The 18,859-nt window shown below is 37.7% G+C and overlaps 1 protein-coding gene across 1 annotated transcript; it reads left to right on the top strand.

Moving 5' to 3' along the window:
* The first annotated feature begins 9,237 nt into the window (after positions 1-9,237).
* On the top strand, positions 9,238-17,708 carry LOC145643037 (pre-mRNA splicing factor SR-like 1). Its single transcript, XM_081694203.1, has 5 exons — positions 9,238-9,397; positions 9,870-10,253; positions 11,753-11,833; positions 14,369-14,440; positions 16,481-17,708. The coding sequence occupies exons 2-5, from the start codon at positions 9,963-9,965 to the stop codon at positions 17,312-17,314; spliced, it is 1,278 nt and encodes a 425-aa protein (XP_081550329.1). The 5' UTR covers positions 9,238-9,397; positions 9,870-9,962; the 3' UTR covers positions 17,315-17,708.
* The last annotated feature ends 1,151 nt before the right edge of the window (positions 17,709-18,859 follow it).

Raw genomic sequence — 18,859 nt, 5'->3', positions numbered from 1 at the left:
TCTGTTAGATTCAGATGGCATTCAAAATCTTGGTAATAATATTCACGTAGGGTAGGCATGGCAATAAGATTTCTAGCAGGAAATCCAAAGATTGCACCGAATTCCTCCGGCATGGGACAGATTTCATCATAATCAAATTTAAAACATTGTGTTTCTGGACTCCAATAATCTAATGTTGCCCTAAGAAAATCATGTTCAATAGCTACATGTCGCAGGGCTAGCAAACCCCTGACATGAAATAATTCTAACTCTCTTTTTTCAGCATTGGTCAAAGAATAAGACCAGTCGCGCAATGTATTATCGAAATTCTGAGACATGATTATTGAAATATGAAATTCTAAATTATTTTGTGTTTCGTAATTATGCATATCATGAATAAACTGGTCTTATTTTATAGCAAAAGTGCTCGAAACTGCCCAGAAATTATCTTTTCATACGCGTAAAACACACCGCTGAATAATACGCGTACCGTGACACGGGAAGTTCCACCGTGTCACGGGAACTTTTGCCGCGACACGACAAGTTCTGCCGTGACACGGTGCATAGTGCCGTGTCACGGCACCTCACACGTTTTCTTTTTTCATCTTTTCCCGTATCTAACCGGATTTTTTATAGTATTTTATCTTCACCGTTTATTTTTCAGTTTTCTGAGAGTTTTATTTCTAATAAAATTCTCGACTTTTTTTTATCTCTATTATTATTTTATTATTATTATCTTTATTTTATTTATTTATTTATTCATCACTTTAATATTTTATTTCTTTATTTATTTTTGCTTGTCTTTTTATTTCTTTTTCTTTTGGGGAAGGTAATTTTTTTTATTTATTTATTCATCACTTTAATATTTTATTTCTTTATCATTTTATTTATTTTTGCTTGTCTTTTTATTTCTTTTTCTTTTGGGGAAGGTCAGTACCCTCCATTACTCCACTTATGTTTTTTTGTCGCGCCATTAATAAATACACGATCACACACAATGAGTCTCAAGCACACACTAACACACAATAATAAACTATGAATAATGTACAAAAGAGTCATAATAAATAAACATGTCAAGTGTCATCATAGTATGTACAAATAAAAACCCTCGGTCAAAAGTCTCTAGAGCCAGAATCAGTATCATCTCCACCCTACGAATACGGGAACGGTGAGCCAAAGAGTCCCTCCATCATCCGAGTACGGGGAGTAGTGTCCCTACTAGTCCCTGTGACCCCAGCAGTAGTCAAACTCAAGGCAGGACCCGTCCAGCCGGAAAACGGTGTAGACTAGCTCAAAGACACGGGAATCGTCGGTGAAGGCATCGTCCCATACATCGGAACTGAGAACAAGTTCGACACCGGTGGAGGAACCCCGGACAATGGAGCTGAAAATGAACCAGGATCCAAGGGAGTCAAAACAGACCCAAGCTCAGGCTGTGGAGGCTGTGAAAACGACTGCCGCTGCCCCTGACTCTGGCCCGGAAAGCGCTGGGAAGACTGAGGCTGCTGCCACTGAGCCTCCTGAAACGGCTGAGTAACCTGAGGCTCTCGCTGAGAGTGAGAACGCCGGTGAATCTCAAGAGATCGTCTACCACGACCAAGCTCCTCCTCGTCCGAGCCTCTATGCCTCGAGCGCGAGCGGGACCTCCATTGCTCCTGAAAGATACAAAATCAAAAGGTGTCAACAATGCAAAATAAAACAAATGGTAGAAGTGAAAAAAAATGAATGATACCTCAAGAACGTCGCTAGAGCTCCGACAACTCACACCACGCCGAAGCTTGATGATGCAATACTTCAGGGCGTCAACCAGCTTCATGAGTCCCATCATCTCCGGGCGGTTAGGCTGAGGATAAAACAAAGAAAAGTCAGTAACAAACAGTGTTAAAAGGATGAATAATGCATGAATAATGCATCAATAAAAAACTTACCGGCTCAAAGACCTCGGGCAGAGACTCCTGCGCCTGCCTGTAACCCTCTGGCGCGTCAGCAATATGGCCCTCGGTGATACCAATCGGCCCTGGATAGCGGACAGACTGAGGAAGAATCTCGATCCTCCCCACAGGGCGAATAGTCGTCTGAAAATATGATCGAATAATCAAGTTATTCGACTATTTAAAACAGAGACTAGTAACGAAGATCCTCAAAAGAAATCATACCTCAGGAAGACGGGGTGGAGGAGCCAGAGAGGGAAGCAAGTCCCGCGCATAGTCACTCTCCATGTGTACAAGCTCCTGCCATGGAAAAGTATAGCGCTCTCCCCTGTTTATCAACTCTCTGATCAAGCGTGAGTCCAGCATCGACTCTGGTGGAGATGAGGGCACCACAAAGCGATCGCCGCTATGCTAACGAACGACTCGCTCCCCCAAATACCAGACAAAGCGTCCGGTATCAACCAAAATGGTGCGGTGCGCTGAAAGACGCAAGGCCTCAGGTAGATCAGTCATCCCGGCCCAAGGACGATACTGGACATCAATGGCAACCTAAAAACCATAAAAAGCTAGCGTGAAACAACATAAACAACGTCATAGGGAAAATAACAGGCAACAAAACTAATCATTACGCCAACAGAAGAGGTGCCTCGGCGTAGTAGTCCACGCAGTGCAGGGACGGACTCCACCCGCGACTCTCCTCGATCACGCCAGCTGGCCCCGACAGGGAAATCATGGACCGCTCCACGACGCCGGCGAGGAGCCAAGCCTGGGAAGTACTCGTAGAACCATAGCTGCAATGAAAAGTAATCTTTAGCACATGAGTCGAACAAGTTAAAGTGAAACAAAAAGGGGAAAAAGATCATCACCTCTACGACTCTCCACAGACCATAGACGGTGATGGGAGACTCGTCATTCAGCTGCCGACAGCCATGACGTAGCGATTAGAGAAGATCGGCGTATCCAAGGCTGGCCCAGCTATAGGATCTTATCTCATGGATCCTAACCAAAGAGGGGAGGTAGCAAAGGAGTACGCGTGAACTCCTATCAGGAGAAAGGGTCATGGAGATCAAAATCAGGATGAAAATCCGCACTCGCTGCTCAGCCGATGTATCCTCCATGTCGAAGCCACGAGCTAAAACTGAAGCCAGCTCCGATTGCCCGCTCCTAGGACCGCCTCGAGATACTGGTCGGGTTCTGATATGCTGAACGATCGGACCCAACAAATCAGCTGCCTCAGCCGATCCCCAAGACAGATCAGACATCTGAGCTACGACCCGGTCGGTGAAGCGCAACCCGCTAATCATACTGAAGTCCAGAGGGGTCACTGTCATCTCCCCCCAAGCAAAATGAAAAGTGTTGGTAGTATCCCAGAAATACTCCAACAATGTGCGAACGGCCGTCGCACCGCAACCCCGGGGGCTGCGAAACCCTACAGCCGCTATATAGAAATCTACTAAACCAGCCGATTCCCATAGGGCGTTCGTAGCAGGATCCCTCGTAATGATCTGTTGAAGTCGAGGGATCAAATCGCCGGCTCTAGAACCATGGTGGCGAAGCGTGCCATCGACTATGCCGGAGAGTGGGCGATGAGAAACATGGTTTTCACGGCAGAAAACCAACTGGTTTGGAGTCCACGGAGGTGGAACCCACCTACCTCTACTCGTAGAAGCCCGAGGCTCAGACTCTAAAGCATCGTCGTCCATACCCTCAGGAATAGTGGGAGTGTCCTCCCGAAAAGCCCGACGTCGGCCGTGGGTAGAAAGATCGCAATCCCGTCGCCTAGGCATGCTATTTAAATGCTTAGCATCATTTTCTAAGACATTTAATTCAAGTTGCATTTTTATAAAAATAAAGATCTAAATACTTAGCATCATTTCCTAAGTTATTTAGTTATTTATCGAATTATACGCTAAATTTTTACCTCCAGGCTAATAAATTGGCGAAATTATGGTATTTAGTTTCTCCATGACAAACTAATACTACAGTTCTCCTAGCCGCATGATACTATGTTCTCCATGACAATATAGTACATACGCAAAATATGTTTCGAAGTTGCACAAAAATAATGAATCAATACATCATGAAATATTTCACAAGGTTTACCACCATTTTTTCACCATTTCAAGTACAAAGAAGTAACATGAACATCATTTCACAAAAGTAGTACCCAAAAATGGTGATTTGCTCAATTCTCCATCAAATCATGCGATTTTTGTCTCAAATTTCTCACAAACACACATACATACCTATACAAGTAAAATCATGGCAAGAATTTCAACATAAAACCTCAAAATCAAAAATCCCCAAATTGATTTTTAAGGGTTTTTCATGAAATTACTTATTTGAAACAAATTTGAGACATAAATTAAGAAGAACTTACATAGATCCTTGTAGAGGTTCGAATATGAGGAGTATGGCAAAAATTTGGAGTAAATTTGGTGGAAATCGAGCAACAGAGGCTCGAGAAAACTCCGGCAACCCAACAGACCGCCGCGACACGGTCAAATAAAGCCGTGAAACGGTGAGTCCATCCGTGTCACGGTGAGCTTGAGAGGAGACGGAGCTCCGGTGACTCCGACGGCAACCTCAGGCAGTAAACAGCAACGGCAACAGCAGTAGGCAACAACGAATAGCAGCAGCAGCAAGTCGCACCAAAAATAAAAAAAAAAAAGAGAGAGAGGAAGCAAACCGCCGTGACACGGTGATGAACGCCGGCCAGCAGGAAAGAAAACCGAGCGCCGGTGAGAAGCAACCGAGACTCGGTAAACCAAAAAAAAAAAAAATTCGAGCTTTTGGGTGAAAATCGGACGAGAAAGAGGATGAGCCAAAATGAGAAAAATGTTTGATATTTAAAACATAAAAATCCCGTGCAACGAACCCCGTTCCCACGTAACGGTCAGATTTTTGTGTGGTGCGCAAGCTTTGACCGGTCAAAGATGCTTTTTGACCGTTTTTCAGCCACTTGATTCCCGCGCCACGGGATCCCCTTGCCGTGTCACGGGAAGCAGCTTCGCGTGACGGGGATCTGTACCGTGTCACGGGAATATTTTTTCGTGACACGGTGGCTTTGCACAATTATTTGCGAATATTCCTGACATTTTGACTAAGGTTGCACGATTTTTTGCATAAATTGGACAGTTATTTTTCGCTGGAATTACGCGGAAAATTGTAATTGATACTTAAAAGGGACTGAAATTACCATTTTACCCCTAGCAAGCATCAAAGTCTATTTTTCGGCATGGTCGGATAATCGACTTAAAGGTGTGAATCATCTGCGGCCCACGTTCGGGGATAATCGAACCATCATACACTTACAAATTTCAGCAATCGTCGGCTTTCCTCAGGCTTGGAAAGCGTTATCGGTGGATTTTTCTTCAAGTATAGAAAACCGCCAAGTCAGCTTTCCTCAAACATGGAAAGCGTTATCGGTGGATTTTTCTTCAAGTATAGAAAACCGCCAAGTTGGCTTTCCTCAGGCATGGAAAGCGTTATCGGTGGATTTTTCTTCAAGTATAGAAAACCGCCAAATTCCTTTGTCAGCTTTCCTCAAGCATGGAAGGCATTATCGGTGGAATTCTTCAAGCGTAGAATGACACAAAATTCATACGTCGACTTTCCTCAAGCATGGAAAGTGTCATCCGGTAGGTTTCTTCAGGCTTAGAAAACTACCAAACTCTTCAGTCGGCTTTCCTCAAGCATGGAAAGCGTTTCAACAAATGTCACTCGGTGGATTCCTTCAAGCTTAGGAAGCTGCCATATTCGTTTGTCACCGATACACTGGTTCCAGATACGTATTCTATCCCTTTACTCTTTTATCTGTGGAATTAACATTTTTCTGCAGGTATCGGCGTATACAGAGTGATTTAGGATCGCAGAACGTCTTAAATCATTCTCCGTCCCTATCTGCTACTTTGACTATCGTTTTCGAAACTGACGTTTCTACAAACTCAGTCAAAGTGGGGGCTTCTGTAGACACCTAAAAATGTCTCCCCAAAACCAAACCCGATGATGAACAACCTTTCACCGCCACTATTGGTCGGGTTCGGTATTTAATCCCGAGAGTGCTTAAAAAATCGTATTTAATTAAATTCATATTTTTGAACGGTCCATGGATTGGTCTTGATGTTTGGTAAAAGCATAGTTTTTATTTCAGTCCAAACTTATTATTTAATTTTAGCCCAAACCTTTTTATTTTATTGTTTTATTATTTATTTTTGGCCCAAACTTCTTATTTATTTTTATTTATTTAATTATTTTCTTATTTTAGCCCAAATAATAATAAGTCAGAAAAGGCCCGAAATTATCAATCGGCACTTAAAATACCGAATGAAATTAGGGTTAAAAATGTATTTAGACGGAAAAACAAGCAGGAATTTCCCGCGCCACGGCAGGTACCCACCGTGTCACGGGAATCCTTCCCGTCTGACGGTGGGATTTCCCGTGACACGGGATGTCTGCTGTGACACAGGACATTCCGTGTCTTTTCCGCGTAAACCCTTAACGCGTTTTCTTTCCCGTTTTCTGAAAATTTCCCGCGTCACACTAAAAATGTACCGTGTCACGGGAAAGTGTGCCGTCTGACGGTGGGACTTCCCGTGTCACGGTACAGTTTGCCGTGTCACGGGATACTTTTTTAGGGTTTTTATCATTTTAGGGTTCCGTGTGCTCCCTCAGCACATTTTCCCTATAAATACCCCCTCATTTCTGATGTACGGGGCACCGAGTAATTCTCTGATTTATTTTTCTCTCTTCTATGCTTTAGCCTAAACACTAGCCTACCCTTTTCACTTCAAAATTCCTTCTTCAAGTACTCAAAGGAGTCCATACTTTACTCGTGGTTCTATCCTTAAGCCAAGGCGTGAAAGGTAGAATTGTTTGAGGGTTTGGCCCCAAAATCAACTTTACTTTATTTAATTTAATTTAATCATCGTTTTATTATTTCCTTGAAGTTACTAACTCGTTTATTATTTTGTAGTTGCAAACAAACAGAATCAAAGTAAGAGTCATGTTCCTTTTATTTCTATTATTTTTCTAACGATTTTATGTTGTTGGAATTGTGATTAAATTGGTTCTAATATTAATGTTGTTCTATTATATTTTTTATGATCACCATATTGCATGTTTAAAGGGAATATGTACTTGAAAATCACGCCTAATAAGATAATTTGGACAACCGGCTTAGGTTCCTTTTTAATCTTGTTAATTAATTCAAGTGATCACCAATATTTTAGAATAATGTGTGCATTAATATTCAACCAATTTAGTTAAATAATAGTTTGGAGCGAATTGAATATTTTGTTTGTATGCCTTTGATATCACATGAATGCTTTTCACTATAAGAATCGAGTAGAGGCCAATACGGGCGAATGTGACTCCATGACTCACTTCGTACCATCATCCCCGATCCTCCTTTCGTGGTTCCGAACCATATGGAGTTAGTAATCTCATGGATTATGAATGGGGTGTAACCTTCACGGGTCAATCGTTGTTGCCTTTCGTTGTCCCTTATCGTGGTTGCCTTTTTATGATCCGTGAACGGTTTACAAGTTCCTTAAAAACTTGTTGGCGGCTCCCTACTTTATTTGTCCCTAATCGTTGTCCCTAATCGTAATGTCGATTCCCACTTCCTATGAGTGCCAAGCATATTCACACATGCTTTTAACGTAGGCGCACTTCAAACGATGCCTACACTTACGTGTCACTTAAATTATTTAATTATAAAACAGATTAAAAATCTCGTATTTAATTGGCTACCACTAAAATTTATTATCCTACATGGCGCGCTGAAAAAATTAAATCCTACGTGACTCTCTAAAAACTTGGGAAAAACTCCCCTTGATATCAAAAAAGGGAAAATCTCATTCGCCCTTGCGTGTCATTTAAATTATTTAATTAAAAAGAAATTAATAATCTCGTATTAAATTGGCTACCACTAAAATTTAATTATAAAAGAAACGTACATATATATATGTATGTATGTATTATTATTATTATTATTAGATTTTGCTCTTTTTTTATTTTTTTGACAAGAATATATTTTGTTCATTTTCTACATCATTTAATGTCTATTAGATATGTTGTAACATAATCCTTTATTTTGCTCAAAATTTGTCAATTATATTTGTGATTTTTTTTTGTTAATAAAAACTAATTATAATGACAGTTTAATAATGATTATTGAAGATTCCGTGAATAAAAACAACTTTTTCAATTTTTTTATTCTTGGTTTTTTTGAGCGATTTCCGTAAATAATGCTAAAATAAAAAATAATTCCGTGTGTACGTTGCTTTAAAAAATATTTCCCACCATACCGTCCACGTTGGCTCGGATTTTTGGTTCGTTTTTTGGCTATTAATAAACCGCTAATAAAGATTGCAATTCTACACAAATTAGAACCGTTAATGGTATTAGAGGTTCTTCAAATAGAACGTCTAATATCATTAGAGGTTCTATTTGAAGAATCTGTAATCAATCAATAACTATATACTAAAAGACACACCAGCAATGACACGTGTCATCTTCTGGTGTATCCTTAGTTTTATTTTTTAATTTTTTTTTTGCTGAATTAAATTCTATTAAAGAAATAAATCTTAACAAAAATAATTCACTAATCTTATATAATATAATTACTTCAAATAAAAAAGATTTGACATATCTTTAACACAAATTTTTATATAGCTAAAAATTCTTAACATAATTTTCATCATTTTATATCTAACATATCTTACGTAATCCTTTATTTTGATAAAAATATGTCAACTATATTTTTAGATTTTTTTTGTTTATAAAAAACTAATTAGAATGATAGTTTAATAATGGTTACTATAAATTACCGTGCATGGCACGGGAACTAACCTAGTGTTCTTTAAGTAGAACCTCTAATGGTATTAGCGGTTCTATTTGAAGAGCCTCTAATACCATTAGCGGTTCTATTTGAAGAACCTAAATATTAAACCCAATAAGTTACTGAGTATTTTAAGTATAAACCACTAATAACAATAGCGGATTTTTAAAAAAGAACCGCTAATGGGGATTTTACAACCCTGCACTAATCCTACGTGTACGGTATCACGGAAAATAGTTTTAAAATTGACATATATACAGAATTATTTTTTATTTTAAAATTATTTACTTATTTTTATTTAATAATTAAAAAAATAAAATAAAATAACTGAAACCAAAAACCGATCCAAACACGCCAAAATGAGAATAAATTCTCACCCTCGATTCCTTGATGATACGTGACGATACGTATTAGATCTGACTATTGACATTTTATGCGTGCAATTATTTTCCTCCTACGTTTTTTCTTTTTTTTTTTTTTCTTTTTTTTTTTTTTGTTTAGGCCCTTTGTTGCTCTCCGCTTCGCTTTTACTCCGTATGCTGCACCTCCCTTTCTATCTCTCCAGTCTGCATTGAAGCGTATTTCGAGCTCTCCATTGAAGCACCTTCTTAGCTTACTCTCCTCCATTGAAGCAGATCCCGAGGTAAGATTGCTTTCTTTGTTAAAATTAATCAATCGAATATCAATTTCACAATCTAGGGTTTTATTGCTGATTTAATTGTCAGTCAATTTAGGGTTCTTCTGAGGTGGATTATTGAACTATTATTCATCATATTTATAATTAATGAAGTTGTGAATGATGTTAACGAGTGATTTTGTTGATATTTCTTAAGCAAGAAGAATTTTTTGTGATATTTAGAGCCTAATGAGTCAAATTTGGTTGTTTTTGTTGCAAGATTTTGATTATACTCCTTCAATGTTATGATTGAAGTATAAAATTAATCCTTTTCTCCTTTGGCCGATGGCGGCCGTCCCTTCTGCCCTGGTTCTTGGACGGGCCTGGTTTAATCTTTACCAGCTAATCTAAATTGGGTGAACTGAAGCTAAATTTTTTGTGCAATTTGTTGTGTTTCTTGTAAGCTTACATGTTTTTGCAAATGTTCTGCTTGTTTCAGGAATGGGAACTTGCTGAAAACATTTCTTGGGTATTTAATTTGCCGCGGTAGTTCATTTGGAAAAGGCAATTGATTTTTATAAATAAGTAATCCATGGGGGATATACAATTATCTGGAAAGCCAATTGATTCTCTCTTGGAGAAGGTCCTGTGTATGAACATTCTTTCTTCGGATTATTTCCGTGACCTTTATCGTTTGAAGACATACCATGAGGTGATCGATGAGATATACAATCAAGTTGATCATGTGGAGCCATGGATGACTGGAAACTGCCGGGGACCTTCTACGGCATTTTGTCTCTTGTACAAGTTTTTTACCATGAAGCTGACTGCCAAGCAAATGCATGGGCTATTGAAGCATCCAGATTCTCCTTACATCAGAGCTGTGAGTATTCTGCTTCTTCTGACACTATTCAGAATCTATGCTTTGTGCTATTAGTTGTTTATTGCAGTTTTATTTTTTCATAATTTCAATTTGGAAATTGGAGCTTAGATTGTGAAGCCAGGAAAATTAGATTTCATTATTTGCAGGAATATTGTACTACGTATTTATGCTAATGTGTAAAGTGCCTGTTCAAAGGTACTAAGGTGATTAGGGAGCCCACTTCCTTTTCTTACTCAAGCCTCAAGGATGAAAAGTATACTCATTTACTCCTCTGTTCTGTTTAGTATTTTCCATCCCTATTATTTACTTGTTTAAAGTTCTATTGTGTGGGTGGATAAATATGCTGCTTAGTATTATTATGCGGGGTAGTAAATAATGTAGATAGAAATTGTGGGGACCTTGCTAACTAAGGGTGCGTTCTTTTCACCCAAATTTCACTTTTTTGAACATAAATGAACTTACTTGAATTTATCAAAACTTGAACATGTTATACCTAATTAGAACTTATTCAATCAATCAATTAAAGCCTTAATCCCATAAGTGGGGTCGGCTAACATGAACCAAATTTGATTATTCTTTGTAGACATCGACATAAATCTTCTTCCTCATCCCTTACGATCTAATGCTTCATCCTAATGCAAATCCCTATACTTCATATCCTTTCTAACTCCTTCCAACAAAGTCATTTTCGGTCTCCCTTTCCCTCGATTAACCCCTTCATGGTCCCACTCTTTCACTCTTCAGGTCTCCGTCTTACATGCCCTAACCAATGCGGGCGATTTTCCCTTAGTTTATATGCAATGCCTGCCACATCTACTTTCTTGCAGATAACCTCATTTTTTATTCTATCTCTTAGAGTGTTCCCACGCATTCACCATAATTAGAACTTTGTAAATTAGAACTTTGATAGCCTTTATTATTCATTATAAAAACTAACTTGACCTCATTTTTTTGACCTCATTAGCACTTAACCGAACTCATTAGCCCTTCTTTGAAAAAATTAACCTTAACTGAACTAGTCAACTAGGTCTAAAATGGAAATGAGACAATCTTTTAGGACATCCCAAATACGAAAATGAGGCAATTGTTGTGGGACAAAAGGAGTACTATCATCTGCACTCTATAGCATGGAAAGCATGCTCCACTACTGTTATCTGCGCTCTAAATGTCTCTGCCTTCATGTAGTTTGGTGAAGGGCTGAGATTAAATTGAGACGATGTATTTGCTAAGACCTATTAAAGATTTTCTTATTTATAACTCCTAGTTAGTAGAACTGTAGGAAGTGTAGTTCTTCTAACTTGAAAATTGAGGATTTAACTATTATAGAAAACTCAAGGAATTTTACTCATATCTTGTTTTTTACTTCTATGCTCTGGCAATTAGTTTTTGACATTGATTTGGGCATCCCCATTCGTTAGTTTCTGATCATGGTATTTTGCATCTGCCTCAAGATGTCATTGTCTGATATACTGTGATTTATGGTTAATTTTGTCTTACAGGTTGGATTCTTATACCTTAGGTATGCAGCAGACCCAAAAACATTGTGGACCTGGTTTGAACCATATATTCAAGATGATGAGGTAATAATCTTCTGACCTTGTTTCAGTGTCTTCTTCTTCTTCTTTTTTTTTTATTTTATTTTTATTTTTATTTTTTTTAATAAATATAAATTCTTGAGTATGTGGCTAATAACTTCTCTTTTGAGGCACTTTTGACTTGATGTGCTAGACTATAGCCGCTAAGATCTATATACTAAGAAAATGCTTGATTTCTATATTTATGTTGTCTAGTCCATAAAATTTCTTTATTTAATAAAACTCTTGAAATAACATTTTCTTTTATAACTAGAAGTTTCTTTGACAGTCATTGCTCACCTCCTACAATTTTTAGGGTTAGTCACTACCGACTTTGATTGGAAATCTGATCACCTTGCACTTAACAACCAAAGAAGTGGAGTTATTTTGTGGTTTTTTAATGCTATTGTGAAAAAAAAGCAAAACCATTTTGTTATTTGGGGGGTTCTTAATTTCCCTCAATTATAGCCTCCTATAGTTTCATGATATTCTTCTCGTATACTATGAGAGAACTTAGCTTGGGTGAGGTCCACTTTTCCCTCTTTTGGGAGGAGGAAGGGTTGTGGATTATGATACTTCGATTATTCATTTTGTCTTTCATACCCATGTTGGACACGACACTCTGACAAGGGTGTGAAATCCTTACCCAATACTTCATTGCTTACCCATATACTTCAATTTTCTTGAATCATGAAATTTTAGGAGGAGTGTGGGTTTAGTGGGTTATGTGCTCACTGATGGGTTTGAGATAAGTTTTCAACAGGAATTAACAGTCAAGCTAATGTGAAATGTTATGTTTATGTTTATCTGCACATTAGAGTTTATGCAAAAAAAACTTCTAAAAACAGGCTTATGTTCCAGTAATGCAGTGTACCTGTACCTGCGTCCAATTTTAGGACAATGTCCCCGCACCCATCCATTGGACAATGACCTTGTGTCTGGAATTCCCATCCTTGAAATGTGTGACACTTGTTTATTACCCACACACGTCACTCATACTCTTGTTCGAGTAACAAAGGTTTTGGGCATTTACCATAATGAGCCATGCCATGCAATTTTGACACCTTAATCCTTCACTGCCAACCTGCTTAAAATGGAGTAAATGAGTAATACAACAAAGTTCCTTGAGGGGCCTAGCCACACCACAAATCACTCTTAAGTCTTGTTACATTGATTGAGTGATTTTAGTGCTTGGTGAATTATTATTCCTCCCTGGATCATTTTACTTTGGGTTTTGTATTGGAATTAGTTATGGTTATGGAATCTTATGGTTCTTCATGATGAAGTGTAAATTTTTCATTGTGCCATGGAGGATGCTTCGGTTGTTAGGCAATTTCATGTGGTTTTGGATGATTTTGGTCTTGTTTTGGTTCTCGTCTTGTGTTCATCGTCCTTAGAAGTGCCAATAGTTGTTGTTAAGCTTTAGGTCTATGATTTTTTTACTTGTTCAGTATAAATTATGAAGGCTTGAGGTTCATAGTATTGCTATGAACCTCTTCTCTTGGTGTTGTGATTTGTTTTCTTGTAAATTTAAAAGTTTCCACAACTTTTAGTGTAGTGGCCCAGTGTTTACACAATTGCAAAGAGTTTGATTTTAACAAAAGATTGATGAATTAAAGGAATATGGTGACCAGGGGATGCAATTATAAAGTTTTGGCAGCTATCAGTCTTAATGTTAGCCTTGTCCTTTGTTTCATCTCTCTCCTATTCAAATCCACTAACACCTTCTTCTTCAAAATATTTCATCTTTATAGAATCTTCCAATACCATTAAGTGTCTTGAGCTCATAATGCTGTATTCTCTATCACTTTTGGCTCACAACCACACTATAGGTAAATAGTTGGTAACTATAGGAGTAATAGCCAATATTGTAATGCATTTTTGTATTCGATGTTGTTTTGTTTCAAGTGTGCATCTATGGTAGCCATATACTTTGTAACAAAAAGCTCAAAATCCTTGCATAGGGGCCATCACTTTAGGTAGCAGGCTAGCAGCTGTCATTTGGTACAATATTTGGGGCCCTCACCATTGATGAGTGGTTTACTTTTTAAAGGGAATTTTTAATCTGACTATCATATATGTTTGATCACGAGATTTGCATGAAATTGGTCATTATAATTTAAAGTTGTCCAGTGCCATGAATGACAAAAAGACAGTAAATGAGTTTGCACTCTGTTTTAAGTCTAAATGCTTCTATCAACTTCACAGCCTTTTTCTTGAAGGTGAATAGAAACATTTATTTGGTACTGATTTTATTTCAAGATTTGACAGTTGCAGTTTCATCAACAGTGAAGTGGTTGGGTGCATTCATCCCAAGAATGATAAGGTTTTGCCATGTGCTCAAATATAAACACCTCCCTCTTTCGTCCTGTGTGTTTCCTTATATGTATTGTGTCTGCTTCTTGGTTACGTTAAACAAGAGGAGCGGAGATCTTAGAGATCTCATTTTTTTTTTTTTTTCATTTTTGCTGCCTTTATCACCCTCTGCTCCCTAGCTCTTTCCTTTTAATCAAGCTTTGAATCAGTTTGGTTCTTTTGCAGGAATTTTCGCCAGGTTCTAGTGGAAAGATGACCACTATGGGTGTGTATGTGCGGGACTTACTTCTTGGACAGGTAATGAACTTGAGTGTCGTTTCATTCATTTGTACATAACCACCATTTTAAGTAACAAGGTGGAGGAATCCTTCTTGCTATGCTTTGAGAGACCACATACTTCCCTTAGATGTGCGCTTAGATAATGCCTTGTTAGCTTTATTCCATGTTTATATTAGGAATGCATTGTTTGGAGTGATTCTTCAGAGCCTAAGCTATCTAGCAATGTGCCAGGGCTCCTCTGTATGTATACCTCTGCAGTTTGTCGTTCCGTCTACTTTTGCCAGGTTTTTTTTTTTGTTTTTTTCCCCCCTATACAAATTGTATATAACCTGCACTAGATGTTTGAATGATTTTTGTTATTTGTTTATTACTTCTGTGTATTGGTTATGTAAACTTTTCTTTTGATGCATGAACCATAAATTATGCTCTCGATTCCTCCTTAGCATCACTTTGTTCTAAAAAAAATGATGGTCAACATTCATTTACTTATCTAGTACCACCATTTTACTTTTTAATCATATGCAAATGAATATTTGGGTTTTGTAGAAGCTGACCCATTTAAAGTTGTAATGTCTTAATTTTATTTTAATTATGTCGATTCAAATTTATTTTTTTTAAAACAAATTGATTTTACTCTTTACTGCTTACTGAAATGATTTTTAAAGAATTTTTTCTCTGTGCCAGGATACTTCTGACACATCCCTCATAAAATCAAGGTGTGAAAGGTTTGCTAGGACTGATTACACGTTGCTTATTTTAAAGACTGACGCAAATTGCTGAAAATAATTATAATGAACATCAAACATTAATTTTGTGGTTCATAGTATGAGTAATGTGTTCGATTCCCTCTTTTGGACTATAAAGACATTACTAAGAGACTTGCTGATAAAAAGGGGAAAAATGCAAGAGGACATTAATGAGAGCCTCATTAGAAGAGCACATGATACAGAGGGAGGGGGATGTTATTAATTACTGAACTTGATAATGTAACAAATGAGGCAGCCAAAGAGACTAGGTGGAAGGAATTGGTGAAAATGTGGAGGAAGATGAAGGGAGTTAATCACTTGTTTCTACTTTAAACAGAGGTGAGATGAGTGAAGGCTTGTTTAAATTGCAGTTGCAAGGGTAATTATCTGTAATCAAATGTCTTGCTGGTAGTTGGGCATTCTTTCAAAGAGTTCATCCTGATGTTCATATCAGATTTACTGTCAAGTCCGTATGACACTCCATGGATTATCCGCTTTTTTATTTTGGCATGTTTCAAATCGATTGCTCTAATCATTAGTCTTCTGTATGTACCTAATGCATCTTTTTAACTAAAGTGATTCTGATTGGCTTTTTTCCGCAAAATAGCTGTGAAAAGTCAATTGGGACATTTTGTGAAATGGAAGGTTTGTGGAAGAGGGGTGAATTTTTAATTAAGGACTAGGCTTGACTGTTAGTTGGTATCCTTGTTACTATTCTTATTTGTCATTTTTGTGGCTATTTCTGTAAGCTATGCTGAGGCTTCAACTAATGTCAGATGTGCATATTCTAATAGTGATGCATAGTTTGTCAAAGATTGATGACTTGGTGTTTGTGTCAAGTTGAAGATATTTCTGTATTTGTATTTTAATAGCCACTTAATGGTTGAAATTAGTTTTTCATCTTAATTAAGAGTTAAGACAACCTGATCTAGTCGACAGCAGTGGTATTTGGTGAATGTGTTGTAACTTGTTAGTTATGTAACCCCCTCCCCGCGCGGCTATGTTGAATTCACACTTCATTACAATGATGATGTTAAATAGGCGAATGTCTTATTTTTTTTTATCTTGCTGCTCATCTGCTATGTTGAATTCACACTTAATAAGTTGCTAGATTCTAATGGCCTTAGGTACTTGATTCATGTGAACTAAAAACAGAAAAAATGCCATTGCCAGAAGGGGATAGATAGTCAGTTTCCATTGAGAAGTTGATGATACAGTGATACATTACAGTGTGTCTACGTGCTTTAGTTTAGTGGGTATTTCTCTATAATCTGACTATGGAACTGAACTCAATTTCTGCTTGTTATTGCAGTATTACTTTGACACCCTTTTCCCTCGTATACCTGTAACTGTAGTGCGGCAAGTTGTTTCCTACCTTGAAAAGATGAAGCTCCCGACGAAGTCATCAGGTTCAATTGGAGAGAATAGTCGGCTTGGATCTGAGGATACTGCACGTCGCCCTCCTTCTGTTAAGGCAGCTCTTTCTGTTTCTTTTGGACAACGTGCTCCACATCGGGCATCAACTCGAGACTCTTCTCCTGTTCGCCGTGCTGTACCCCCACCTCCTTATGATCGGGGTGGTAGCGATGATCCTCGGAGGTCTCCTAGCAGGCATCGTAGTCAGAGTCGTGATTTGTCTGACAGAGAGTATTTTGACAGGGATGTGGGGAAAGGGAGGAGCCGTGATCAGGATCGAGATCGGGACCGAGATCGCTACCGGGATAGAGATTTCCGGGACCGCGATAGGGACAGAGAAAGAAGCCATGATAGAGAAAGAGATTATGACCGAGAGAGAGACCGCAGGCGTGATTATGATAGAAGCAGGTATTCTGAAAGAGAGGGCAGCAGAAGGGATAGAGACGATTATGATGATTACCACTCTCGGAGGAGCAGGAGTAGAAGTAGAAGCAAAAGCCGTAGGTCTCCATCTCCTGTTCGTACAGAGCGTTTTGATCATTATTCAAGCACTAACAGTGATAAAAGCAAAGAAAAAGAGAGAACGTCAGCATCAAGCAATCTGGCCAAGCTCAAGGACCTATATGGTGACTTAGGTAACCAGAAAGGTGATGCAAGCATGGAAAGAGGGTACACCAAGGATAGTGGTGCTGAAGAGGTTATTAGATTAGGGGGTGCTCGTTGGAAGTGATGCGCATGTTTCTGTGCCAGTTCAGTTGAGAAACTATGTCACACTCTTTGTTAGACATGATTTGTCCCATTTTAGGACCGGTAGGACCATAAACAGAGATCTTTCTATGTTCCAACAATTGTGATGCAATTTACTGTTGTATATTAGATGATCACATAAGATTTCATTAATTTATGCTTCGGGTTTTTATAAAATTGCGGTGGTGTTAGGCCTGTTGCCGAACAAAAAAGTAAGTTGTGTAGTGGATATCAGAAACACCGTCAGCATTGCAGTATTCAAGTTCCTGAGTCCTTACATTGAGTACCATGATTAATGGTATAAGTGACTAAAATCTGTGTCAACCAATGTCTCAATCATTTGGACCTTATAAATACATGCTTATGATTTGTGAGCATCATCATATGTTTCATCTGCATAATAAAAGTTATCCTATACTGGTGCTCTATCATATGCAGCTGAGAATGAGATTTGTCTTCTAATTTTAGTTCATAAAATTGTTGACTATTTAGCAATTATGTTCACTCTTTTGATAATGCCACCATTCTATTTTAGATCGGTAAAATATGAGAAGCCTTGTCAAAAGAAAAGCCAATAAAACCTGCTTTTGTCGTATACTCTCTCCATCCCTGATTGATAGTCACTAATGCCATTTTTTGGCACCCAAAATGTTAGTCACATTTGTTTTTTTCAAGTACTATTAATATTTTTTTTTTTACCAAAATTCTTTAACATTTGCAAAAATATTTGTGCAAAATTAACTTTCCAATGTAAATATTACTTTCCCATGTACTTTAAGTCTTTAATTACTTTATCTCTCTACTTTTTTGCATACTCAATGTAAATTTACTTATTCAATGTACTTTTTTTAATTCTCCTTAATTCCCGTAATTTTTCTTCAAAAATGACTATTAATCAGGGACATAGAGAGTAGTAAATTAAGTTATGTCATTGACAGGGTAAAGTCGTATCTCCTAATCAAAATTAATTACCTAAGTCCTCTAACTACAGTAGATAGGGAAGTAGGGTCGAATCCACAGGGAAACAAGTCTTTCTACTCCTAATTAATTATTATAATCTAAATTATCGAGGTAATCAATATTGTTGTAAATAAAGTCTATACTACGAAGAATAAGATCGGAGGAAATAAAGTAGGGAGAAATTAAATATTAAAATACCTAGGGCATAGGTTCACTAATAAACAATAATCTAGAGCAAATCATAATAAGCAATCATCAAGCATTGATTAATCAGATTATAAAGGGCTTTCGCTACATATTATAATCAAGGAGTTAATTTACCGATATTAAATCTCATCTGTCGAATCTCAACTTAACCATTTATAAATCAGTCCGCCTATTGAAACTAAGCCTAAACATCAATTCTCATCTGTCGAATCTCGAATTAATATTGCTAAACTCATACAATTAAATCTGGCCAAACTTAATTGCATAGCATTAAATCAATCAATAGGAAATTAACCAAGCATTGATAATCAACCATCACAAATTTACCCCTTCATATTATTTATTAGATCCCCATAAACCC

Source organism: Chenopodium album, chromosome 1, assembly GCF_948465745.1.
Source record: "Chenopodium album chromosome 1, dcCheAlbu1.1, whole genome shotgun sequence".
NCBI classification, from domain to species: Eukaryota; Viridiplantae; Streptophyta; class Magnoliopsida; order Caryophyllales; family Amaranthaceae; genus Chenopodium; species Chenopodium album.
The sequence above is the reverse complement of the archived record's forward strand: the minus strand, read 5'-3'. Positions and strand labels throughout refer to the sequence as shown.